At 43.4% G+C, this 23,899-nt stretch overlaps 1 protein-coding gene across 2 annotated transcripts in view; it reads right to left on the bottom strand.

Moving 5' to 3' along the window:
* Positions 1–23,899, bottom strand: part of MANBA (mannosidase beta) — a 68,546-nt gene that overhangs the window by 11,540 nt on the left and 33,107 nt on the right. For both annotated transcript variants that reach the window (XM_032782934.2, XM_075066222.1), the window contains exons 8-14: positions 22,500–22,651; positions 21,580–21,697; positions 20,129–20,215; positions 19,131–19,298; positions 12,760–12,978; positions 11,154–11,318; positions 10,376–10,520 (exon numbers count right to left, since the gene is read on the bottom strand). In XM_032782934.2, the coding sequence (XP_032638825.1) occupies positions 10,376–10,520; positions 11,154–11,318; positions 12,760–12,978; positions 19,131–19,298; positions 20,129–20,215; positions 21,580–21,697; positions 22,500–22,651 (1,054 nt within the window). The remainder of the gene's footprint in view (positions 1–10,375; positions 10,521–11,153; positions 11,319–12,759; positions 12,979–19,130; positions 19,299–20,128; positions 20,216–21,579; positions 21,698–22,499; positions 22,652–23,899) is intronic.

The raw sequence follows: 23,899 nt of genomic DNA, 5'->3' as shown, positions 1-23,899 counted from the left end.
ATCCTCCCCCTCCACCCCTCCAACGGACTTGCCTACTGAGAATGAAAGTGAGTAGGACTCAACTCCTTCGCCCGGCAAGCCAGTACCTGTCTGAGCGATGTGCGGAGCTTACGAGGGACTCGCTGGCGATAGCGCTAAAGCATGGTGGCATAGAATCATCATCTCAGGACGGGGTTGAGTAGGCAGGGGTAGACAGATGACCACTCAAGCCCTTCTTCCTAGGAACCCAAATCACATAGCGGTAGAATTTGGATGTTAAGGAGGAGGAAAGAAGAGAATAGGAACATTTTCTGCGTCCTACGCCTGGCATAGCCAACCCCGGGTCCTGTACTTTTGGTCTGTCACATATGCATATTATGGTCGCTGACAATACCCTGCGGGAAGTCTCTTCCTTTTAGTCCCCCCCTGTCATGCGACCCAGGTTATCACCACACAATGAAATATCCATGGCTTTTCCAGCTCACTGACCAAGAAGTCGGAAGAGTTGTGGACTCTAATTCTAATCTTTGCATTTTCCCCCTTCCAGTGTGGTATAAGACCAAGCATTAACCCAAGTTTCCCACGCAGCGAGCAAGGTGAGGGCGCATGAAGACACGTCGGGGTGGGATCTCGATAGGAGGTCCAGGTCGCAGAGAATGTGCGGTGTCTCCTATGGGCGTAGGGGGGAGATAGCATAATGGTAATGTTATGAGGGAGACACAAACAAAGGATCCTGCCGAGCCACCTGAGGCCTGGCGGCGCCTCAACCCGGGGGGCGAAAAGAGTCCAACACACAGTGAGTTTCCTTCCCACCTGGGTTTTATTCCAGCTCACATGTTCCCTGCCTACGCTTGAATACTCAAACACAGGACTGCCCAAAGACTCACTCAGCCATCCAGGTTGCCTCCCAGACTGTATAGAAAGCGCCAGCGAGCCAATCTTCGCAAGACCTTTCTTCTCGTCTTAGGTCACTCCATCCAGCCAGCCCTCTGGAGGCTCTTTACCTCATTAACAACATTTCAACTAGTTAAGCTTTGCACCATAGCTTGTTCTAAAATATGCGGCTCAAACACAGCCAGCCCTAGATGACTGAGTGCAGCAATCGCACTCTACATGTTACTTATAAAAGATCGTCGAGGTGACCCGAAAAAACACTAGGCGCGCTAGCTTCAAAATAACATTCAGTACTGCCAATGAAAATGGGCTAAGGACGGCTTGAAACCCTAGGAGCGACATAGGAACCTATGGCACTAAGGATGGGTGAGAAGGCTGATTTTCAGTGGCACTTACATCCAGTAATCTGCTGCACCAGATTACAGTCCTCTGACAGACAAAGCGGTTCAGTGGCTTAGGGGGGGCCAGTTTTGCTGTCAACCAACTTTTAATTTAATTTGAAATGAAGCTTCTTTAAACTTTTAAAACGTCTTAATTACGTAGGATTCTTATTGGTAATAAAGAAAGTTCTTAGTCTAATATTATAGCATTATAAGAAAGAAGGACCCTTTCTTATAAAAACATAAAAATCTATTACTGAAGCAATCGAACCAAGATAGGATGGGAACCTTAAATGATGCAATATGCAAAACTCACTTCTGAAAGGTCCGACCCTGTATAAATACTCTCAGCAGACCTGGTTTCAGGAAAGCCAGATGTGTAACTTGCTTGGATAATTAAAGCAAGTGAAGGAGATACTGCATGGGCTAGCGAAGTGCGGCAATTCCATACTGCTTATGTCGTAGGGCAATTTTTGAGATTTTAGAGGTTTTTTTAAGGTGGAAGACCTTCTGTGGAAATTATAATACATGTAGCTAGTTGTTATTGGCTTATCAGCTTACATTTGCAACACATTTTACAAAAGGGGCAGGTACATTATCCCGCATTTTACAGGATGGGGAAAACTAGAGATAGAAGTGACTTGCACCAAGGTCATCCAGCAGGCTTAGTCGGTAGAGCTGGGACTAATAACCCAGGTCTGCTGGAATCCCAGTCCAGTGCCCATCTATGATTTCAAACCTCATTTTTTCTTAATTATTATTGTTGTTATGTTTAGTTACTGATATGCTGCAGCAGAAGAAGTTCATATTAATGTTGAATTGGTAGTTTAATGAAAGGTAGGTAAACTAGTTTTTTCTACACCCTGCCCCTGGTCCAATGCCATTTTTGTGGTTTTACAGTGACTCTTCTTATTCCTAAAGTTTTTCTCTTCCTTTCCTGTGTGGAGACTTCCACCTGAAAAACGCAGAGGAACAAACTGTAGTGAGACGTGTCTTTAAACAACATTGCATTTTAATCTGGCCTCATGTCCAGCCTTAACACTGGAGGTTCTGACTTATGACTTATGCTGTGACTACATGTTTTAAAATGTTTGTTTATCTGGATTGACTATAATTAACATTCTGCAAAATAGTACCTTAAAAGAGGAGGAAAAAAACTTAGAAATGTCTCAGTGTACAGCTAAGATGCAATTGAACAGATTGTGGATGAATAGCATGATTTTTTTTTAAGTCACAGAAACACTAATGTCAGAAAGATTCAGAAAAGTTTAAATTAGTCATAGTCTTGTAATGTCTATTTAGAAAGGAAGCTCAGCAGAGAACAGCTGTCTTTTTCATTTTATTCTGTCACGTGGATTGAGGAAAAAATTAATTTCCATTTAATTTAGCGGTGCGGTGACGTTTATTTAATGCAAATGTTGGAATTTCAACCCATAAATTAGTTTTCTTTTGCCTCAAAAGCACCACTGCATCTCTTAGGTTGCAACAGTGTCTGCATTGATGAATACTTTCTTATTTAGATTTTGGTCTTCTCATAAATGGAGTGCCGGAGGGTTTACATAATTTCCCATATGTATCATTTGAATGTGAAAATGTGTCTTTCCTGAAATGGGAGAAATGAGAATTAAAAATTTGTTATATTATAAGAAGAACATTTACCATGGAAGTAAGAAACACAGTGAAGCCCTCTTGTCTGCATGGTGAGTCTTGCCCCTTCAGAAGTCAATCGTATTTCCTTACGTGCTGGATTTTGGAATGTTTAATTATGGTTTTGGAGCCACTTGTGTCCATTGATTGCTTAGCATCTGTGTGGGTGTTTTTCAGATGAGAATGTGAAGGCAGCGTAGCTGGAATTTCACCACCTTCCTGCACAGATGTCACCTTAAAGGTATCTGAATTCAGCTATCAGGAGTTTCACAGATTGCTGAGTTTTATTGGTTGAAGTGTGGGTCCAATAGCTTAGTGTCTAGTGGAGCTGAAAACCACCAAATGCTTTAAACAAAAAATGAGGTTAATTTGTGAGATTGGGATCTGGGAAAGAACTTAGTAGATGCTTTTCTCAAGTTGTGTTTGTAGTGCGTTGAGCAATAATTTAGAATGTTACAGTGAAGAAAGCTATTTGCCTCTTATTCTAGCTGTTAGATGAAAGGCTTCAGGGAACAGTGAAAAGATCTGGGCAGCGAATGTCTTATTCCGACTGAGTTCTCACCTTCTTGTTCTGAACGTGAGTTTTGATATAAGTACAGTCCCTGTGTGTATGTCATTAATTTGGAAGAGATTTGGGACTCAGATTTAATCAAACAGTTCATTAAATACAGAAAGCTAGTCCCAGTTTGTTTTAAATAGCTGTGTTGCACCATGTCTCCATGCCTACAGATGGACCTAATTTTGAGTCTGCTTGGATCTAGTTTGAAAAGTCTGACTCAGGCCTACAGGTTTATGTTTCGTTTAGGAGGAGTTGCAAAAACTGCACCAATGAGAATGGAAATGGGAGATTCGATGAAAATGAAAATACAAGTAACTCCTCACTTAACGTCTCCTGCTAATGTTCGAACGTGTATACAGCTGGCATTTGGGAACATACTCGGTTTAAGTTGTCGGCAGTGCTCCTTATATACGTCGTTTGGGGGGCTGACTTTTACAAGGAAGCATTGGCACCAAGTCCTCCTCTCGCCTCCTCCCTCCCTTCGTCCCAAAGCACTTCCCCTGTTTGCGGCGGCGCTTTAGAGATGTATCTGTGAGTAGGAGAGAGCGTGTGGGAAGTGCCTCCACGGCCTCATCAGACACCTGTCTGCAGATTCATTGATCTGTACCCATGGCATCTTAGGCTGCATTAAAGGAGCCTTGGACTGGGCAGGGGCCTGGCCATAGGTCTCCTCACAAAAGCCTTTTTAAGAATCAGCCCCTTGCGCAGCACAGCCAGAGGACTCAGGAGGAGCGGGGCGCTGTGCACCAGCGGCCAGACAGAAGAAGAAGTGCTTCCCCTTCAAAGTGTTGCCCTCTCTCCCAGCTGGGTTTGAAGGGGAAAGTGCCACTTTGTCCAGCTGCCTGCTATTGGCTGGCCTGCTCCTCATGAGTCCCTCGGCCACAGGGCTGCAATTCCCGAAGAGGGGCTTTTTAACGCTGCAGGCCAGGGTCCTGCACCCTCTAAAACTGTGTCAGGGGCCCTACCTGCTGGGGGTGGGGGAGGTGGAAGCTCCAGAATCGGGCCATGAGGAGTGACGCGCCGCCACAGAGCCTCCTGCATACCCCATGCCACCAACAGAAGCTGGCCCGACGGTAAGTGCTGCTCTGCACCTTCCTGCCCGCTGCCCAGCCGAGCCCTCCTGCACCGCCATCGTGACCCCATGAGCACCCTCCACTACCCTCCTCCATTACCCCCTTACCACCCAGCCCTGGCTACCCTGGGCCTACCCTCCCCACACAGTAAGTATGTACAGTATATAATGCCTTCTCCGTCCTTCCCCGCAAAATTTCCTTGGAATCCCACACCACCCACATTACATGAAATCTATGAGGAAAATTTGGATTAACTTACATCGTTTCACCGTTAAAGTTGGCATTTTTTTCCAGGACATACTACCGTAAAGTGAAGGAAACTACTGAGCATAGCGAGATTAATCTCTCATTAACGAGGGTGTAATCTGTAGTAACCCTACTAAGCCATGGGTTACTCATGGATTGCAACAGCATAACTGAAGCAGATTTTTTTCTAGCTGTCATGCTTATCGGGTACAACGCCTTGTGGCTCCGTTTGTATGGTGATCTTTTTATTCCCTTATCAGCATGCTATTGCCTTTTTTTTTTTTAAATTGAATTACCCCCTCGCAGAGGATGTTATGTAAGGACCAAAGGTTTGTAGAACTCAAACTGGTATTCGTGCAACTTCAAAATGAATCAGCAGAGAATTTGTAAACCAGAAACCACAAATGGCTCAAGTTTATTATTGAACGACTTTTTTTTCTGGGTTACCTTTGCTATTCTGGTAATTTGGTGGGAGCGGTTTTGAGCAGCACGTCGTTACATTTTTGTTTCCTTTTTCTGTTTATTATTTGTATCTTTTTTTTTTATTTTTTGTTTTTTTTGTTTCTTGTTTTTGTATTTCTCCCTTTTTTTTGTCTATTTCATTCCCCTCTCCCCTCCCGGCTGCCTACTGAGGAATGAAAGTGAAGTAGGACTCAACTCCTTCGCACGGCAGCCAGCCTTTGAGGATGTCGGCTTACAGGGACTCGCTGGGATAGCCAAATAGCTGGTGGCATAGAATAATTCAGGACGGGGTTGAGGGCAGGGTGTAGACAGATGTCCATTTTATGGGACAGTCCAATTTTGAGCGTCTTTTCTTATATTAGACTCCTGGCCTATATAAGGAACAAGCCCAATATCAGACTGGGCCTATAAATCAGAACAATCTGGATCTGGTCCTAGCTGGCGTAGCGCTTCTCTCCCTCCGGGCGGAGCTGCACAGGGCAGATGAGGCTGCTTGTGGCTCCGTTGAGTCCCCGTTCCCTGAGATCAGATGTTGTTGCTAACTTTACCAATAGGTGTGTGGGCACGACAGATGGTGCCAATTTGAAGAATGTGATCGCGAACACTGAGGGTTTGCTGAATTGCTGTTGCCACTCTGACCCAAGAGTGAGATTTTGGGGTCCTCTCTCTGTTTCCACCTTCTCTCCTCTAACTGCAGCTGTTGGTGACTAGCAGGCTAAGGGAGTGAGCCAAGCATGAAAGCGTACTGTGTTGCCATTAGATTGCATTTAACAAATTTGTTTGCCAAAAAATGTTTTGCTAACAATGTTGAATCAAATTCAATAAAAAAAAAATCTCAATAATCTTAGCCAAAAAACAGAAATATTAAGTTGTTTGAATCAATTATATTTGCTGGACAGTTTGATACGGGAAGGGAGTGGCCAGTTCATCAGAGAACAAAAAAAAAAAAAAAAAAAAATAATTGATTGACTGACTTTCCTATAGCCCTGTTACTGCTAAATATATGGCCCTCCACCAACTGTTAATATTGCTCATCTCCTTACTAGTGTATAGAGCAGGGGTTCCCAATGATCGTTTAGCTCCCGCGAGTTTTCACCGTGCACTGTGAAATGTCATGATATCCCCTCCTATGTAAATATTGAGTATTTTTCAGTAGGTATTTACCCGCTTTGAAATTATTTCTCAGTAGTGATGGATGACCTGCAATCTGGGCTCCACCCTGCTCTTACCATGGGGTCTACAGGGCTGGGAGTTTGGGTTGCCAGCTCCCCTGCTGATGGGGGGCACTCTGTCTCAGGCTGCAGCCTCAACCTGCTTTCCCAGCCCCACTTCCTTTGTCTAAACTCGGACTGCCAGCACCGCTTGCTGTGACTGCCGAGACTCAGGCTGCTGCCAGTGCCCAATAACTGCCCGGCCCCGCCTCTCCCTGGGGCTTTGGAGTATCTGCCTTGCAACCGGGTCCCACCTGCTTTGTCTCCGCACCTTGCCAGGGTCCTCTGGCCGCGCATTAGTGAAATTTTCTGGCGAACCACTTGGTAACGTTTACTGTCGGAACCCTGGGGTTCCGTGATACCTAGTTTGACAGAAACTCACATAGGTCAGAGCAGGGGCCCGGTCGGCCAATCCTGACGGCACACATGCCAAGATGGCATGCTAGCTGGATTTTTTGGTGCTCTAGGAGTTCCAGAACTGCTGCCCTGCCAGCTCTGGCTAAGGCCTGGCCACTGGCCAGTCAATCCGCCTCTCGGCTGTGGCCTGCGGACCCCTCAGGACCCAGGCATGTGGGCAGTGGGTCTAAGTCAGGGCCGGCGCTTGAAGACCCCGAACTAAGGCCATCAACGCTGTCGGCCTTGGGCCTGGCAGAGGGTTCCTTCACTCAGCTTGGGTAAGCGGTCGGAGTGAGACTATAATTCATACGAAAATAGTTAAGTTAGATGCAATCTAATGAACAGTGTCCATAGAACCTGTGAGAGCCTCTTTGTAAGTCACAGTTGATAGTTTTGATTTAAATGGACTTTAGAACTGTACGAAGAATTGAGTACACTGTAATCAGGTGTTGCACATGCCAAAAATCAATGATTGGGACATTGTACAGTTTATTCATACCAGCCAAAACGTTTGTTGATTATATATATATTATATATATATTATAAAAAATTCCCCTCTCACCTCCCTATTGAGATTTTATTGTGGTGGATAGTGTCTTCCTCAACCTCGGGTCCTCTACCAGAGACACTGGGAGTTTAGAGGTTACTGCCGCAGTATTCTAGCTGTTCCTAGCGCTGCACTCTTCTGGACAGAGAGCTTCTGGATGTGTTCCTGTGTTCTGTTGGAGCCTCACCTCCCAGCTTAGGAGTCACAGCCCCGAGTGCTTCCCTAATTACCACCATCGGGACCTCACTTCGGCCTTCCACTCCACAGCCTCGAGTCCTCAACAGGCCCTTGGATCTTCCAGCTTCTTCCCCAAGCTGTCATTGGCACTGCTATATCTATCACCACCGCTGTCTTCTGGTCCTTGTCTATTATCACGATGTCCTGGGTTGATTGACGCCTTAGTACCTTGCAAACTTGTCCGTCTGATCTGAAGTCCCACAGAATCTTTAGCCCTGCTATTCTCCACAAACCTTCTGTAGGAATCTGCCCATTGCTGTACTTGGAGGTTTAGCCCTTATCTCGCTGTTGCAGATGTTTCCTTGCACGCACTCTCCAATTGCCAGCCACGTCGTTTGTGAACGTTCTCAGTGTAGTGCTGTTCCTGCCTGTACATTCTTAAACATCCTTGCCACTATGTGTTGTAGTGTAATGTCTCTGTGGGCCTCTCTGCCCACAGTCCTGCACCTTGGGTCCTCTTCTAGTGTGGTGACCCTCTGCTTCAATGGATCTGTCTGTGCTCTCAAAGTGCCTGTTCATGTGCTCTTATATGATCAGTTCCTTCTAGTTGCTTGTCTTTCTTTAGTTTCATTCCCTTTCCAGCACAGCCGGGTTAGGATTTTCCCAATGTCAGCCACCTCAGCTTATGCTGTCGATTTGGTACATTCCCATGCAGGGGTCTTGTCTTTGCCATAAGTACTTCTTCTGTCTTGGTCTTCCCCACATGTCTGCTCTGCTTGTGCCTCAGGCTATTTCTCTCTAGCGCTCATCTTTGGGGGCTAAGGGCATTCTTAACTGATGTACTTCTCTTGGACGTTCTTGCGGTTTCATTTCCAGGACTCTAGTGGGCTTTGACGCTTCTCACCAAGCCCCAGCGCTGCTTTCCGGCTGGTATAACAGTCTTCTGGGGGTCCGTTTGGATTTGGGTGTGTGTGAAAACCTCTTGTGCATAAGAGTGTGAGGAGGCTTCTCCGGGTTTTCACATCGTCAGCCTTCCATGTCCTCCCTATTTGGACCTGCTCACTGTTATCGGCAGCGCGAATATTGATGACTTGGCAGTGGCGTATCTGTTGATGGCGTGGATCTTGGTCTTCCCCACTGAGCTGGCTTCTCAGGACCTGTCTTATCCTTTGGTGAATACTTGGATGTTGCTGTCTTCTTGGCCTCCTCATCATGGTTTCAAATGTGACGTGAGGGGAACGGCCAATGTGTACTTGTACTGGTCGTATGCTGCTATTGTGGCCGTCTGGTAGTCCACCCCATCAGTTTGACTACGTTCCTCTCTTCTTGCCCACTTACCATCCGGCCACACTTCTCCAGTTCCAAATATGTATCGTCCCGATATCCTCAAATTAGATTCCGGCGTCAGGTGGGGATTAGCGATGTCGATGTCTCGTTTCATTCTTAGCATACATGCTTGATGTCATCCATGTAGAGGAGTGCTGATCGGTAGTTTGCACTCTCTAGATGAACCTGTTATCCTGTATATCCTGTACATGATCTGTGCATGGTTTTCTTATGTAGTCCTTGTTTGGACTTTTATCTGGCTGAGGGAGTTTAAGCCCAATAAGCAGAACAGCTATGCGGTGGACAGTTGCATCACCTTGTATCATGACCACACTTGATGGTCACTGCTTGGCAGACTGCCTATGAGTATGACTATCATTCCGTTAGTTTGTTTCTATTAGTGATACCCATTGAGTTGTCTTTGAGATAGTCCTATAAGATGTCCTGTATTGACTTTTTATAGCGCAGACATTTCACAGATCCACGTTGTCGGCATTGAGTCGTCCTCAGGCTTTCCTGTAGTCAATCCAGGCTGTGCTTCAGATTGGTCTGTTCTGATACCCACTTGAGGTTCTTTAGGGCTATCTGCTCCCACCTATCTGATGAGCAAACGTGGGTTGTTTTGAGCCTCTGGTGTTGTTCCCAATTGCCCTTCTGAGCTTGTGACTCATTGTACTGCGCCTCCATGTGGTTCCTTAGCTTGCAGCTATAGCATGTCCTGATAGGACTTTTCCACTGTGTGCGGGAGGCAGTTATTATCTCTCTCTTTTTCCCCTCTTTCTACATTCTTAGTAAGATTCCAATTTCGTGCTCTATGATCTTTTATACGTCTCTCCCGATAATGCCTTCGCCATTCTTACTTCTCTTTTAATTTATCGCTTTGGTATGTTCATCCTTGTACATCTATACAACTGGCAGATGGTCCTATAGCATCAGCTTTAATACCTTTATGACCTCGTTAACGTTTGATATGTGCCGTTTGTTACATAACGGCTTGTTTCGCTTTCTGCCAATTCCTCCCTCTCCTCTCTTTTTTTTTATTTCCAATAAAATGTTGACAAATTTAAAAAATGATATTATTTGCATCATTCTGTCAAATCAGAATTTTTTCTATAGTGCTACTTCTTTAGTGCTAGTCCATCAGCATGACAGTGTGCTTCATTAAGTTAAATTGGTTTTAATAACATGCCTGTGGCAAGTTTTCCAATACTGTAAGCTTATTTGTGTGTTGCTCAGAGCAAGTCAGGCACAGGGGCACCAGTTTAATAATCCCGCCTAGGGCACCATAAATCCTCAGGATGGCCCTGACTGTATTAGTAGATGGTTAGAAATATGTTTGGTTCTTGTAAAGTTATCCAGGCAGTAATAGTGAGACTTATTTCTTGAACTGGTATTTCTGATGAAAAAAGTTATAGATAAGAAAAATAAATTTAAAAAGCACAATTAGCAGTTTCACTGATGGCAACTAGAAGACTTACCTAGAGAAGCCCATGAAGGAGCCTGCCAGATGTCATTGAGCTGCCAGTAGAGTGATCCCATTGTATGTCCCTCTCCATTGATTATCTCACTTTGACTACGCCGATAGAACTCTGTTTCTGCCTTTATACACTGGGCTTGCATAACCTTGTTCAGCAAATATATTAAAAAGAGTATTATTTTTAATTTCGTTAACTACTCTCAAAACCTCGTGTGTGTGTTTGCATGTGTCAGCGAGAGAAAGACAGACAGAGAAGGCTTTACATGCTCTCTCTGAGCTAGATTGTACCTGAAAGGCACAACTCTGACCCAGACACAGTACAGGCGCAGTGCTGTTCCAAGGGGATCTCAGCAAGATGTTGTGTGTCAAGGAGGTACACTCTTTCTCTAGTCTGCTGCAATCAGTGAGTCCAACCTGCTCAGTGGGTCAGTGTCAAGGCCCAACTTCTTCCTGCCTCTCCCATTTTCTCTGGAGAGATTTGTGCTGCATGAAAGAAATATCCCCTGAGATGATCACTAGTCCTGATGTGGGAGAAGGGAAACAAAGAGGGGAAACTGGAGAGGCTTTTCGTGCCCAGTCTTCTCTGCAAAGGGTCAGGGACACATAAAATTTACCCATATTAAATGATATTGCAAATTCTTCAGGGCAAGGACTATCTCATTACTACATGTCCCTTCAGTGCCTAACATACTGACCCAGACTAGGCCTGCTAGCTGCTAATAACAACGATGGCTGTATTAGATAGAGGTATCTGCCACCAGATTGTGACACACGGTTACCTGAGTGAGGTAAATTGTATCTTTGAACAGTTTTAGGGGATCTGTGTTCTGGGGCAGCTTGAAGTGAAGTCCAGCCTGATGAAGCATTTGGTTGTTACCAGCTGCATGGTGCTGTCGATGGAGGGAGAAATTGCTTGTATAAGACCAGTCCTCTATAGAAGAGACCTTTTGAAAACACAGAAAAGGTTGAAAACAGATCATAAAGAAATGGCAAAACGTGCATGCTCCTGAACTTTGGGACCAGGTACTCAGTGATCGCTGAATGGCAAGAAGGTAAATAATATCCATTTCAGCTTCTTCCCATTACCTAGAGTATTTAAAATAATACTTTACGTTTCTATAGTGCCTTTCATCTGAGGACCTTTAAGTCCTGAAGCCCACAACACCTGGTGGAGTAGGTATTATATTCTTTTACAGATGGACAGACCAAGGAACGGACGGCCAAATTCAGAGGGCTCAGCACACAAGCAAGAGTAGCTCTGTTGGTTTTGTGGAACTTCACTTATTTGTCCTACAGCTGAATTTGGCCCACAAAGCTTTCACGGAGCCAGTGGCCAAGGAGAGGGGAAAGGAAGGGAGGAGGGAAACAGCTGCAGGGAGAGGGTTCCGGAGAGCGGGGGGTGTGTGTGTGTGTCATTGTTAGTGGACGAGCCTGAGAGCTTAAATTCATAACTTTGCTAAAAATCATGGACTGACTAGGGACATCAGATTTAGGACTTATTACAACAAACAACCCCCTGCCCTGCAACTGCCTCTCCCCATTCCTTTCCCTCCTATGGCTGAAGGGGAGTTAACAGGACACTTCACCGTGAATGGTCCCTTGAAATGTGTGTTAACTACTTATGCTAAACAACCTGTTCCACCTTGTATTTAGCTGTGACATTCCCAGACCTGAAGAAGATCTCTGTGTAAGCTTGTAAGCTTGTCTCTCTCACCAACAGAAGCCGGTCCAATAAAATACATTACCTCACCCACCTTGTCTCTCTAATATCCTGGGACTGACACAGGTACAACAACAGTGCACACATTATAAAAGACAGGCTCACCAATCGCCCATTAGCCAGCTTGCTTTTATTACAGCAAGCAACAATGCGCAACATACTTCTGATTCTGATCCAATGGAGATTGAAGCTGTGTGTAACAGTTGGTTAATCAAGCGTTAAGTTTGTGATGTGAGGAGACAGGATTCAACAATCTGTGTTTTAATAAATCAATCAATACAAGTGCCTGTATTTAGAGAGTTCAAGAATGTCACCAATTGTTTAAAACTGGAAAAGAAATTTAAAAAACATTGATGGATTATAATACATTATAGAAATGCTGTGGACTCTAACACAGCAAGAATGGCCTATGGTAATAAATTAGGGCTGTAGGTATTTATATTTCCTACAGTGAGAGGAACCAAGTTTAACGTGTTAAAAAGGGAAAGACATAGATCCCACTCTGTCTCTACCCCTCATATTACACCTTACATTTCCTCTTAATAAGGAATGTGTGTCATTTCAAATATAGTCACAGACCCAGAGTTTCTTGGCCAGTGATTCACTGTCAAGACCAAAAGGGAACAGGGAGGGGGAAAGCGATGAAAATGGAAGCTTTGCTTTACCTTTTCCAATGTACTGAAGGATGGCCAGGACTGAAATCCATACTCCGAGGCAAACCGAGTTTTAGGATACACTGTCCAGTTCCAGCAGTCACTGAGATAGTCATAAAAGTGAGTGTCACCATAATGAGTGTCATAAGGATTTTGGGAGAGCCATCTTTCTTTAACAGACTCCTTGCCATTTGTGGGACTGGATGTAATATAAGGACGACTCTTATCCTCCTGGGTAAACAAAACAAAACACACCATAATAAAGTGATTGGTTCTAATATTTCAATATCCAAACCTTACTTTGGGAAGAGAAACCAAAATGCCTTTGCCAAATTACTGAGTCACTGTCTAGGAAATATTTTGCTTTTGTGCCCTGACATTCGTCTCCTCCCTCATGTTTAATCATTTTTAATTCCTGGAGTCAGAGGCCTAACAGGATATACTACTGCTTTCTATTTCTATAATTCCTCCTCCCCTTCATGGCCATGTAAGCGCTACATGAATCAGGCCCTCAGATACCACAAGTACCAGCCAGATGCTCCCACTGAAGAAGTGGACAGGGAGAAAACTATGCCAGGGCTCCACTGCCCCCTCCTACCAAAATCAGCAACACTGGCTGGACACATTTATGAGGGAGGAATATACTGCACCTCGTTCAAGTGGTGTCATAAATTACTTCTTCTCCTCATAGTACAACAGGAATACCACTAGAGGAACTGTATTCCTTTGAGGCACAATGCTTCCCATTGTCCCCCTGGGGCGCTGAGGCTATGCACTGTCACTTACTGTGAGCAGTGTGAAAAGCTGCACAATCTGGCCCTTAATTCATAACTAGTACTTTAGTAAGCCCAGGACAGAAAGTGGAGACTATCCTCAGCGTACCCAACTCTAGGTGTGAATTAATAAGTTACAAAGCAGGAGGAATCCAGCTTCTTGCCCATGGAAGCTTGTTAGTCTCATCTGCTAGTACAATGTAGGCTTCATTCTGAGTGGAGAGGAATTTGAAATGAAAGTGCAGTTTTGAAAATCTTGGCGAAAGGGATTCTCTTGCTTCAGAACAAGGGATTTGCTAACTTTAAATGCTTCTACATTATTAGTAACATTTATTTAAAGCACTTCTAGTGGAAAATAAACACAATCATCATTAACATTGTGGTGAGACAGTTCCTTTAAGTAAAATGATTAATTTTGCAGCAGTTTTTTGCAATGGCAATGCTAAGATTTGTTACAGACAATCAACAAGCCTTAGTCTTAATACATTCAAGGTATGCTGTCATTACAGTCTGGTTTTGTTTGGCCTGGCTGTGCATTTTAGGGCAGATGCAACTTTATGAAGGGCAAGATTTAGAGTTGTTTCAAATTACATATATTTAACCACTACTGCACAATATATCTTATCTGTGCCAAATACTGAAGGGTTTCTCTGCAATTATAAAACATTTAGGGACAGATTTTCAGTAAGGGAAGCCCCTGGTTCTACATTCACAGTTACCATTATTAGCTTCAATACAGCAAAGCAGTTAGCCACAGGCTTCAGTTTAAGCACAAGTAATTCCATTCACTTGTTTTTAACTGTGTGAACAGTTAATTAATAGAACTGTTCATTTAAGGATGTGCTACATTCTCCTTTACTGAAGCCTTGATATGAAGGCTGGATGTTTTTCCAAGTGATCCATCTGGCTAAGTTAGAATCTAATTGGCTTGATGGAGAAATTGCTTAGTGAAATTCTATAGCTTGTGTTATGCAGGAGTTCACACAGAAGATCACAATGGCTTCTTCTGGCCTTAAAAATCATCAATCAATCAATCAATCAATCTATCTGCTTAAAGTGAAGCAGACACTTCAGTGCTTTACTGGATTGGAGACATTGTGTATTCAAATCACAGGTGACATAAAATGCCTACCAGAAGCATTTCACTAAGCCATCTGCATGCACAGTAACCCAATTTGTGTACGTGACCATAGAAATGATAGAAACCTAGAAAAAAAACAGTTACTTACCTTCTCGTAACTGTTGTTCTTCGAGATGTGCTGTTCCTGTCCATTCCAATCAGGTGTGGGCACAGCAGCCAGAAGGTGTTTCCCATAGCAGCATCCGTCGTGTCAGCCTGGGTGCACCATGGAGTCGCGCCTCCATGGCACTCAATATAGAGTCCTGCCAACCTGCCACCCCCTCAAATCCTTCTTGCCAGCTATTCCGACAGAGGGGTAAGAGGGTGAGTATTGGAATGGATATGAACAACACATCTTGAAGAACAACAGTTACAAGAAGGTAAGGACCTATTTTTTCTTCTTCGAGTGCTTGTTCACGTCAATTCCAACCAGGTGACTGTCAAGCCTAAGTTCAGAAGGCAGGGTCAGAACTGTCCACTGACTGGAGCACAGCTCTACCAAAGGCCGCATCATCTCTGGCCTGTGGGGTAATCGCATAATGCGCAGTGGAAGTGTCTATGAAGGACTACACCACCACTCTGCATATTTCCTGAGTGGGAACCTGTGCCAGCAATGCATCTGAAGAAGCCTGCGCCCTGGTGGAGTGCATTGTGAGTGGAGGGGCAGGTACCCCTTCGTTGTAGCACTCACAGATGCAGGGTGTGATCCATGATGAAAGGAGACTGGAAGTCCTTTCATCCTGTCTGCCATGGCCACAAACAGTTGAATGGACTTTTGGAACAGTTTCATTCTCTCGATGTAGAAGGTTAGTGCTCTGCAGACATCTGACGAGTGAAGCCTCTGCTCCCTACTGCTTGAGTGTGGCTTAGGATAGAACACTGAGAGGAAAATGTCCTGGTTCATGTGAAATTGGGAGACAACCTTCGGGAGGAAAGCTGAATGTGGCCTGAGCTGAAGCCTTGATATAAACACAGTGTAAGGAGGCTCTGATGTTAGGGCCTTGAGCTCAGACACCCTCTTGGCTGCTACCAGAAACACCATCTTGTATGAGCAGGGAGCATATTGCCAGTGGTTCAAAAGGCAGCCCCGTCAGTCTGGAAAGGAAAAGATTGAGGTCTCAAGCCAAGACAGGCTGTCGGACACATGGGTATAGCCTGTTGAGACCTTTCAGGCCCCTGTAAAGAGCGGCTGTTCCCTCTCATCAGCATCCAAGGGGTCCCATGAGTTCTGGGGATCCTGGGCTGGTGCCGACCCAGATGGTGCTGTGCTCTTAGGTGCCTGGACAGAAGACACCCATGCTGGGGCTGTCAGTGGCACTATTAGTGTCGGCAAGGTGCCGCAGCCGACAGTGTCGACGTAAGTGGTGGCGCATCAGAGAGCACCAGAGCTGCAGATCCATGAAGGGCAGAAGGTGATACGAAAGTAGTCAAAGCTACTGATGTTGCTGCTGAGCGCGATTCCTGGCTTTGTCTCTGGCTTTGATGGAAGGCCCAGGGCGCCCAAAAGGGCCATTGCATCAGGCTTTGCCACTGCGGAGGCCACAGTGCCGGGTAGACTCGTCTCTCCTGCCATGACCTGGATCTCCTGCTCCTACTTCTGTCGGAGCAATAGGAGGGAGTCGGTCTCCGAAAATGAAGACCACAGAGGAGCTGTGCTGCGAGGCGGAGAGTGTCAGGCGCTAGGGGACCAACTGGGCTCTCATTCCAGAGTTACTGGCACCGGGAGGCACTGTGGAGAAGGCAAGGCAGCATGGCCAGCTTCTCTCTTGACTATATTGTGGGGCAAGCCAGTTCTGTCAGTGCCAGTGGTTCATCCCTCCTTGGAGGTGAGAACAGAGCAATGAGGCACAATAAGTCCTGAGCCGCCTCTGGCTTCTTTTTCTTCTGACACACCAGCAATTGAGACTGGTGCCTACGTGCTGAATCGACTCAGGAGGAGCCATGACGGTGCCGAGCATCTCGCGAAGAGTCCTTCCTTGGCACCGGTTCCTGCTATGATGGTGCCAGAAGGAGATGCTGGGTGCGGAATCCCACACCCCAGCTCTGAATGGGGGTGAATAGCTGCCTCCATAAGCAGAATTTTGAGCCACTGTTCCCTCTCTTTCAAAGTTCTGGGGCAGAACTCCTGGGTCACTTTTTGGCATGCACTTGTGCAGACCCCACACTTTTTGAACCCCAGGGATCGTGGCATACCACGGCTCTGGGGAGTGAGGGAAAGGGAATCCCCACCAAACTCTAAACTAACTATAAACAACTATTAGCTACAGAAGAACTATAAACAAATGACACAGATAGAGGCGTTTGATAAAGCAAGAGCTATAGGACATTTCAGCTAACTGTCACTGACAGTAAGAAGGAACTGAGGGGGTGGGTGGTCAGCAGGGCTCTATATTGAGTGCCATGAGGGCACGACTGCAGGGGGCACCCAGGCCAACCCGACAGATGCTGCTATGAGAAAAATCTTCTGATTACTGATTGGAATTGATGTGAACAAGCACTCTAAGAACTTATAAATACAGGTACACAATGGTGTGTGTATTTACTGGAGAATTATGCCCAAAACGATAACTAAAATACATACCTTTGTATTCCTGTTAAATGTGTTGATTAATAATAATATAGCATTTATAATAGATAGAGATTTTAATTACAAGACAAATCACATTTATTAGAGTTAGATTATATAAATTCTCCAGGGCAGTGACCTCATCTATCACATATTTTGTAAAGTGTCTTTTGTAAAGTTGTTGTTATTAACAAACAATAAATAAATAAATTTTGAGCAGAGAATTATTTTTGGCCAAGACACTAATCAGGACTATGCTATTCTTGAGTCCATTTTACAATTTAGATTAACCTTGTAAAACATAGATGTGTTAATATATTAGCAATGTAGTCAATACAAACTTGTTAGATTTAAGCTTCAATGCAGAAATTTGTTGAGTATAACACATCAGCCATTTTGGTTTATCAGTAGCTTGACCCTTATTGAGCAGTTTCTCTCAAAGCTTCCCCTTTTACCTGTTTCCCCCTTAGGGTTTTCCTGTACCCTTAAATTTCCAGGACTAGAATGGCCATACAAGCTCCTTAAAGTCAGTAGTATGCAATCACTAATGACAACATCTATATTGTTTTTAGATTACACTTTGAAAATCTTGGGTTGATGGACGTAAATTCATGGTGGTATGCATCCACTGTAATTTCAGCATAGCCAGTAAAACCAGTTTAGTCCAACATCAGAATACTCTAAAGTAGCCTGTGAACCATGAGGCAATAGGGATAAGGGGTTCCTACTGCAGGGTAGAAAATTCATATTTCTTGGTAGAAGAGAAATGTTTTAACTGGCAGAATGTCAGTTTCACTTTGCATATCTCTGTACTGCATACTGTATATTTTAACTAACTAGAGAAATCAACCTATTCATATGTGGTTCAGGCATTACTCTCTGCATAGCTATTCAGGAATGAAATGCCATGTAGAGTAACTTATTCTTTATCGGTCTCACAGAGGCAACTTTCAGTCTTTTCAGTCTACTCTCTCTCTAAAGTCAAAAAACAATAGAGAGTTTCATTGCCAGGAGACAGCTCTTCACCACAAGTGGTGGCAGGTTCCCTCTGACTCCTGCAATTGTAAGGGGCACTGCCAGATGTTGAGGGGACTTCTCTGGAAGGCCATGCCTTCATTCCAAGAAGGGAATAGGTAAACCAGCTTGACTTCATCTCCTACTGAGAGTTGCTGCAGCACAACTGGGAGAGAGGAATTCTTACTCATCCTTATCCCTCTAACATCCTTCTTTTTCATTAGTCTTCTCCCTCATCCTCTGATCAGCCAAAACAAAGGTAAAGTAGGATTTAATCATCCCTTTGGAATGCAGCATTTAATCTGGAATTACTGCAGTGGAGCCTGATTAAAATGGAGTGAGTTTCATTACTGTTGCATCCACACTGAGAATTTTAGGCAAGTCTTGCATCACATGTAACTCTGTTGGTGTCAGAAAGACTGTACATGGGCTGCAGGCCTTTTTACTACCATGTCCTATAAACCTGCTTTATGTTCCTACCATAGTCAGTGGAACTGCATCAGCGGGCATTGGTGGCAAATGACAAGTCTCATTTTTGCATTCTATGTCTATACCTAACCCACAAAAAGTGAAAGTCTAGCAATTTGGGATTTTCAATCCACTCCATTCTAAGCAGAATTTCTCTGTAAATAAACTTCATTATAAGCAGGTATCAATGTATGACATCAAGCAAAGCTCTAAAACTTCCAGAACAAGGAGAAAAGCTGCAAAAACTGCAATGAGAATCTGTAAAACACAATCATAACATCCTTCACCCTGGGTTTTATGTATTGTTATCAGCATGTCTATACAGCTTCTGTAAATCTGTTCCCCTAAACAACTCAAGGAAATTTTGCCCAAATTGCAGAGTTTAAAACCTTTTGCAAGACAATTTGGGGGAAGAGGCTATGGCCTTGAAAATTTCACTTACAGCAATAACAATTTCTTGGATGTTCTTCACATAAAGTTTCACATAATCTAGGATATAAACTTTCATCTTATCTTGTGGTATAGAGAACCAGTTGCCTGCAATAGCTGCCTCATTTTCATTGTTTCCGCTCCATAAAATGATGCATGGGTGAGATTTTAATCTCTTCACCTGAAATAGAAATCACGGTTTTATAATTAAAATTCAGTTACTTCCCTTTAACAGGATATCTTGCAATGCTTATGCAAGTTGCAGAGAGTTTAAACAATACTGGCTAGTTTCTCCACCTGCTGAAGTGATCTCAATGACAAGAAATATGAAAGATTCCAAAGGATACAGTACTATTGCAGCCATGAGAATAAAGGAACCAATGCCACAAACGGACATGTCAGTAACTTTACTCCATGAGTAACCACGCAGACTTCAATGGCAATACTCACATGAATAAAGTTACTCATGACTTTGTAAAACCAAGTCCTAAATTTGCACATCTTTGAAACTACTGAAATTCACATTTTTGGTAGACTATAAAAAAACAAAATATCTTGTGTTTTCATCTTTACTTTTCCACAAGGCATACAAGATAACAATTTTATTCAATCCACAAAAAAAACAACTTCCCTGCCTGGTCAAAAAAATAAATAAAAAAAATTAATGATGAAATGAAATGCTACCCAGGCCAGCAAAATATATAATCTTCTCGTCTCCTAAAACACATACAAGTAGAGGTGAGATGTGGAGTAGGAAGACAGGACAGAGGGACCTCCTGTTACCCCAAGGATGACTTCAGCGTTCCTCTGCCCACCATGTTCCGCCTTGCTTTTCTACAGGCCTCACTCCATTTTCTTGCTTGTGTGTGTTTGTTACTTGAGTGTACAATAGACTGCAGTCTTTAAAGAAACTCATGTCAGACAATGAGTAACAGAAACTAAACAGAACTACACAGTTAGTCAATACAAGCATATGGAAATAGGGGTCCTTGACGCTATTGAACCACATACCTGATGAGTAACTTCTGCTCTTACTGATTCTAAGTAGTTCTGGTCAGTTGGGTAAAGGGCACATGCAAACATAAAATCCTGCCAAATCTATAGAGCAAGAAAAAGGAAATACAAAACCTGTCAGCAAATATTTTCTACACTTAAACAATGATTTTCATCTCACATGCACTTTGGTTCAGATGGAATTATTTATCTTAAACAGCAGACGAGGTGGAAATTTTTAACTTACTCACTGTACATGAATACCGGAGGTGTTACCAAAACAGCTACGTCCCAGATGAGCTCAACTTTCACATGCACATACACCCCCAGGGTTACTTTCCTCATTTTTAGTGTTTTAAGCCATTTCTTCATCATTATGAGCCAAATTCTTTCACCTTACTCATGGTTTGCAAGTAGCTCCATTGCTTTCAATAAGAATACATGGAAGTCATATACTACTCAACATGAGTAAAGGTGGAAGACCCTGTCCATTAGTGAACAGAGTTCTTTTGGCGTTTACGGTGTTTTGCATATACCCATGAGTAGAGCAACAAAACCCCATTGCTTATCAGCAGAAGAAAGTCGTTACACTGATGTGTTTATTTAATTTTTTTATAATTTAAAGTACAGCTACTGTAATACTCCAGGCATGAGTAAAAGGTCCAACAATCTCCATGTGGAAGAAAAAAAAAGCAAAGGTAAGCCACATTTGAGAGGAGAAAAGGTGAACGCTTTTAGCTATAAATATTTTAAATCATGTGTTTGTGTAGCCCACTGTTTCATGAATGTTACAAGTCATCCTTTGTGCCCAATCCATAGAGAATTCTATTTGATATAGGTTCTTTGACGGCACTCATCACTGTAGTATCTGAGTGTCTTCCAACAGTGCATTAATCAACACGACTAACGTCTGTCACGTGCGGTTCTTTCTGTCTCTCATCTTCTCTTCTGGGGAAAGGATTGCGCGAGCAGTACAGCGCTTTGTTTTGGTTAGGTGTTGTGCTGTTGTTATACACCTTTTCGGTGCACAACAGCAGCAGTTACATTCTGCCCATGGCCTAAGGTAGGATAATTTTTAGAAAGGTGCTGTACCTATAAGCAGACACTTACTGCCCATGGCCTATGACCATCCCCTCATTTTTTTCCTCTCCACTATTTTCTTTGAACAAACAAACATGAGAAACTAAAGAACATCATGCAGGATACATTTAATGTTAAGGTTGAGACATTACAGTACACCTGTGAGACCTTAAAAGGACCCTGATTTTCAGAGCACCTATCCTATGATTATGAGGCCCCTATATTGTTTCAAGTTGGGTATCCAGAAATCACTAGTTCCTTTTGAAAATGTAGCCCAGATTCCTGTACCAGTATTAACTCAGCTGCCTCGTTCATACACCAGTATTTTCTATTTGTTATTTTCTTGTCAATTTGGAATACAGGAGCAGAGTTGTCTTTTTATTTTTTACCATTATTCCTAGTTCATCGCAGATATCATAGAATTCATCTTGCTCATATAGTCCTCCTCCCCATACACGAAGTGCATTCATGTTAGCATCAACTGTGGACTGCAAGATGAGCTTTAACCTATTCAATACAAAGAGAATTAAATCAGGAGAACTAACAGTTGCATGAAATTACCCACACACCCAAACTAGATAGCCAGGAAACACCATTCTGACACCCTAGAAATCTGTATAAATGTCACTGCACTACCAAAGCTAAATTCTTGCAAATAAAAGGGCTCAATCCTGGTAACACTTACCAAACAGACTACTCATGGCAGTAAGTACTATACTCAGTAACAAGCGTTTACAGGATTGGATCTTAAGGTTCTATTCCAGAAAGAGTCAAACACCCTTCAAAAAATGTTTTATTTAAAAAAAATTTAAACACTATATTTATCCAAGTAGCTCCTTTGATTTGTTATAGTCTTTTCCCTTTGGATTTTATCCTGTTTTATATACATATTACCTTGAATTTTAATCATTTCCAACCATTTCTGAAACATATCTAGGAGTCTTTTTTCTCTCATACATTCTACAAAGCATGTTGCAAAAAGGTCAAAAAACAACAGGTGCATCACGGCACCCTGAATGACATTTTTAAATCATTTGGGCCCAATTCTGCCAACCTCTGAGTAGACACCTTACCCTAGAAGTAGTCCCACTGCTAACGACCTGAGGGTAGCAGAATCAGGCTCTCTTCCCCTTTATTGATCTGATTTTTACTCCCCTTGCTCACACTGAATAGCACTTTACACTGAAGATAGTTCCACTGTTGATGTCAATGGGACTCCTTCTAGAGTGAGTGCTAGTCCTCACGAATAAAGAGGGGCAGAATCTGTCCCTTTGTATTCAATATCTAAAGAATATTGATTAAGACTTACATATCAGAGGAAACTCTGTCCTGGAAAGAATCTGCTGGAATCCAGTTGGATCCCTTAAGGAAGATGGGGAGTCCGTTGATCCTGAAGTAGAAACTCAGGCCTGGTGAACCAGGTATAGGCTCCTCAACCAGTTCCACTGTTCGAAAATAAGCCTGTGGAGAATTGAAATTTGTGCATTTTTAGAGCAATCAGAAACATGAAAAATATAAAGAAAGCAATCTAAAAACCTAACCTTCACCTTCAGGAATTATTAGTTACATCTTTCATTTGTTAGTACACTATTGAGCTATTTCTAAAATAGATAAAGTATAAGAGTATAGGTCTTTCAAATGAAATCATTGTGCACATTTTGCTAAACCATCTATGCACAATATCAGCTTACTTTCATTTTAAGAGGAGCTTGAAACAGAAAAATGCCAGAAGTTTCTGGCTTATTAACAGAAAGAGAGCATGTGCATATGTGCGCAGACTGCTCATGCTGCAGCAGACTTGCATATGGCCTGTTTGAGACCAGTGAGAGAAATCCAGAAGATGCATTAGATTAAACATTAATTTTATTTTACCCACGCCTTCTCTTGGAGATTGCAAGACCCCAGCTGCGGAATTCTTTACCAGACAAGATGATACTAAGCCCAAGCCTGACCACTCAGATCAAAATATGAGACCCATCTTTTTACTAAAGCCAGTACCCCTAGTAATGACATCTTTCCCATGGCAACTATCCAAAGGACAGGAGAGCGCCTTTGGACAGCTTAGTTATATTTGAATAGGTGCAGTTCAGCACAAAGATACCCTGGTGACCAGCTCAGACATACAACAGCTAGATTAGATAAAGCTACAAGCAAGGCTGTTCCTGACTGCAGTCATGTAGAGTTACTCATTAAGCAGAGGCCTGCACATCAGTTACAGCTGCCCCTTCATCCTGACATCTGCTAGATCTGTGCTTGTGGATAGAGCATTACAAACCATGCAAGCTTTCTCAATCCTTTTCCTGTATGTGGAAGAACAGGACTGGAGAGTGCTGGACTGTTTTGGGGACTCTTTATTTGGGCTAAATAAATGCACTGTGCAGAAGCATATTTCGTTTGCACTGACAACTGTACCGTAAAGACTTCCGGGGCAATATGAAAGTGAGCAGTTATATAGTTATGTTGCCAGAAGCAGAGAATGAGCGACAGGGGATGGATCACTTGATGATTCCCTGTTCTGTTCATTTCCTCTGGGGCACCTGGCATTGGCCACTGTCAGAAGACATGATCCTGGGCTGGATAAAAATAAAATTCCCCTCTCACCCCTATGGGTGGTATGTGTCTTCCTCAACCTCGGGTCCTCTACCAGAGACCTGGGAGTTTGAGGGTTCTGCGCAGTATCTTAGCTGTTCCTAGCACTGCACTCTTCTG

This window comes from Chelonoidis abingdonii, chromosome 5 (assembly GCF_003597395.2).
Source record: "Chelonoidis abingdonii isolate Lonesome George chromosome 5, CheloAbing_2.0, whole genome shotgun sequence".
Taxonomy (NCBI): Eukaryota; Metazoa; Chordata; order Testudines; family Testudinidae; genus Chelonoidis; species Chelonoidis abingdonii.
This window is presented reverse-complemented; position numbering and strand designations above follow the sequence as displayed.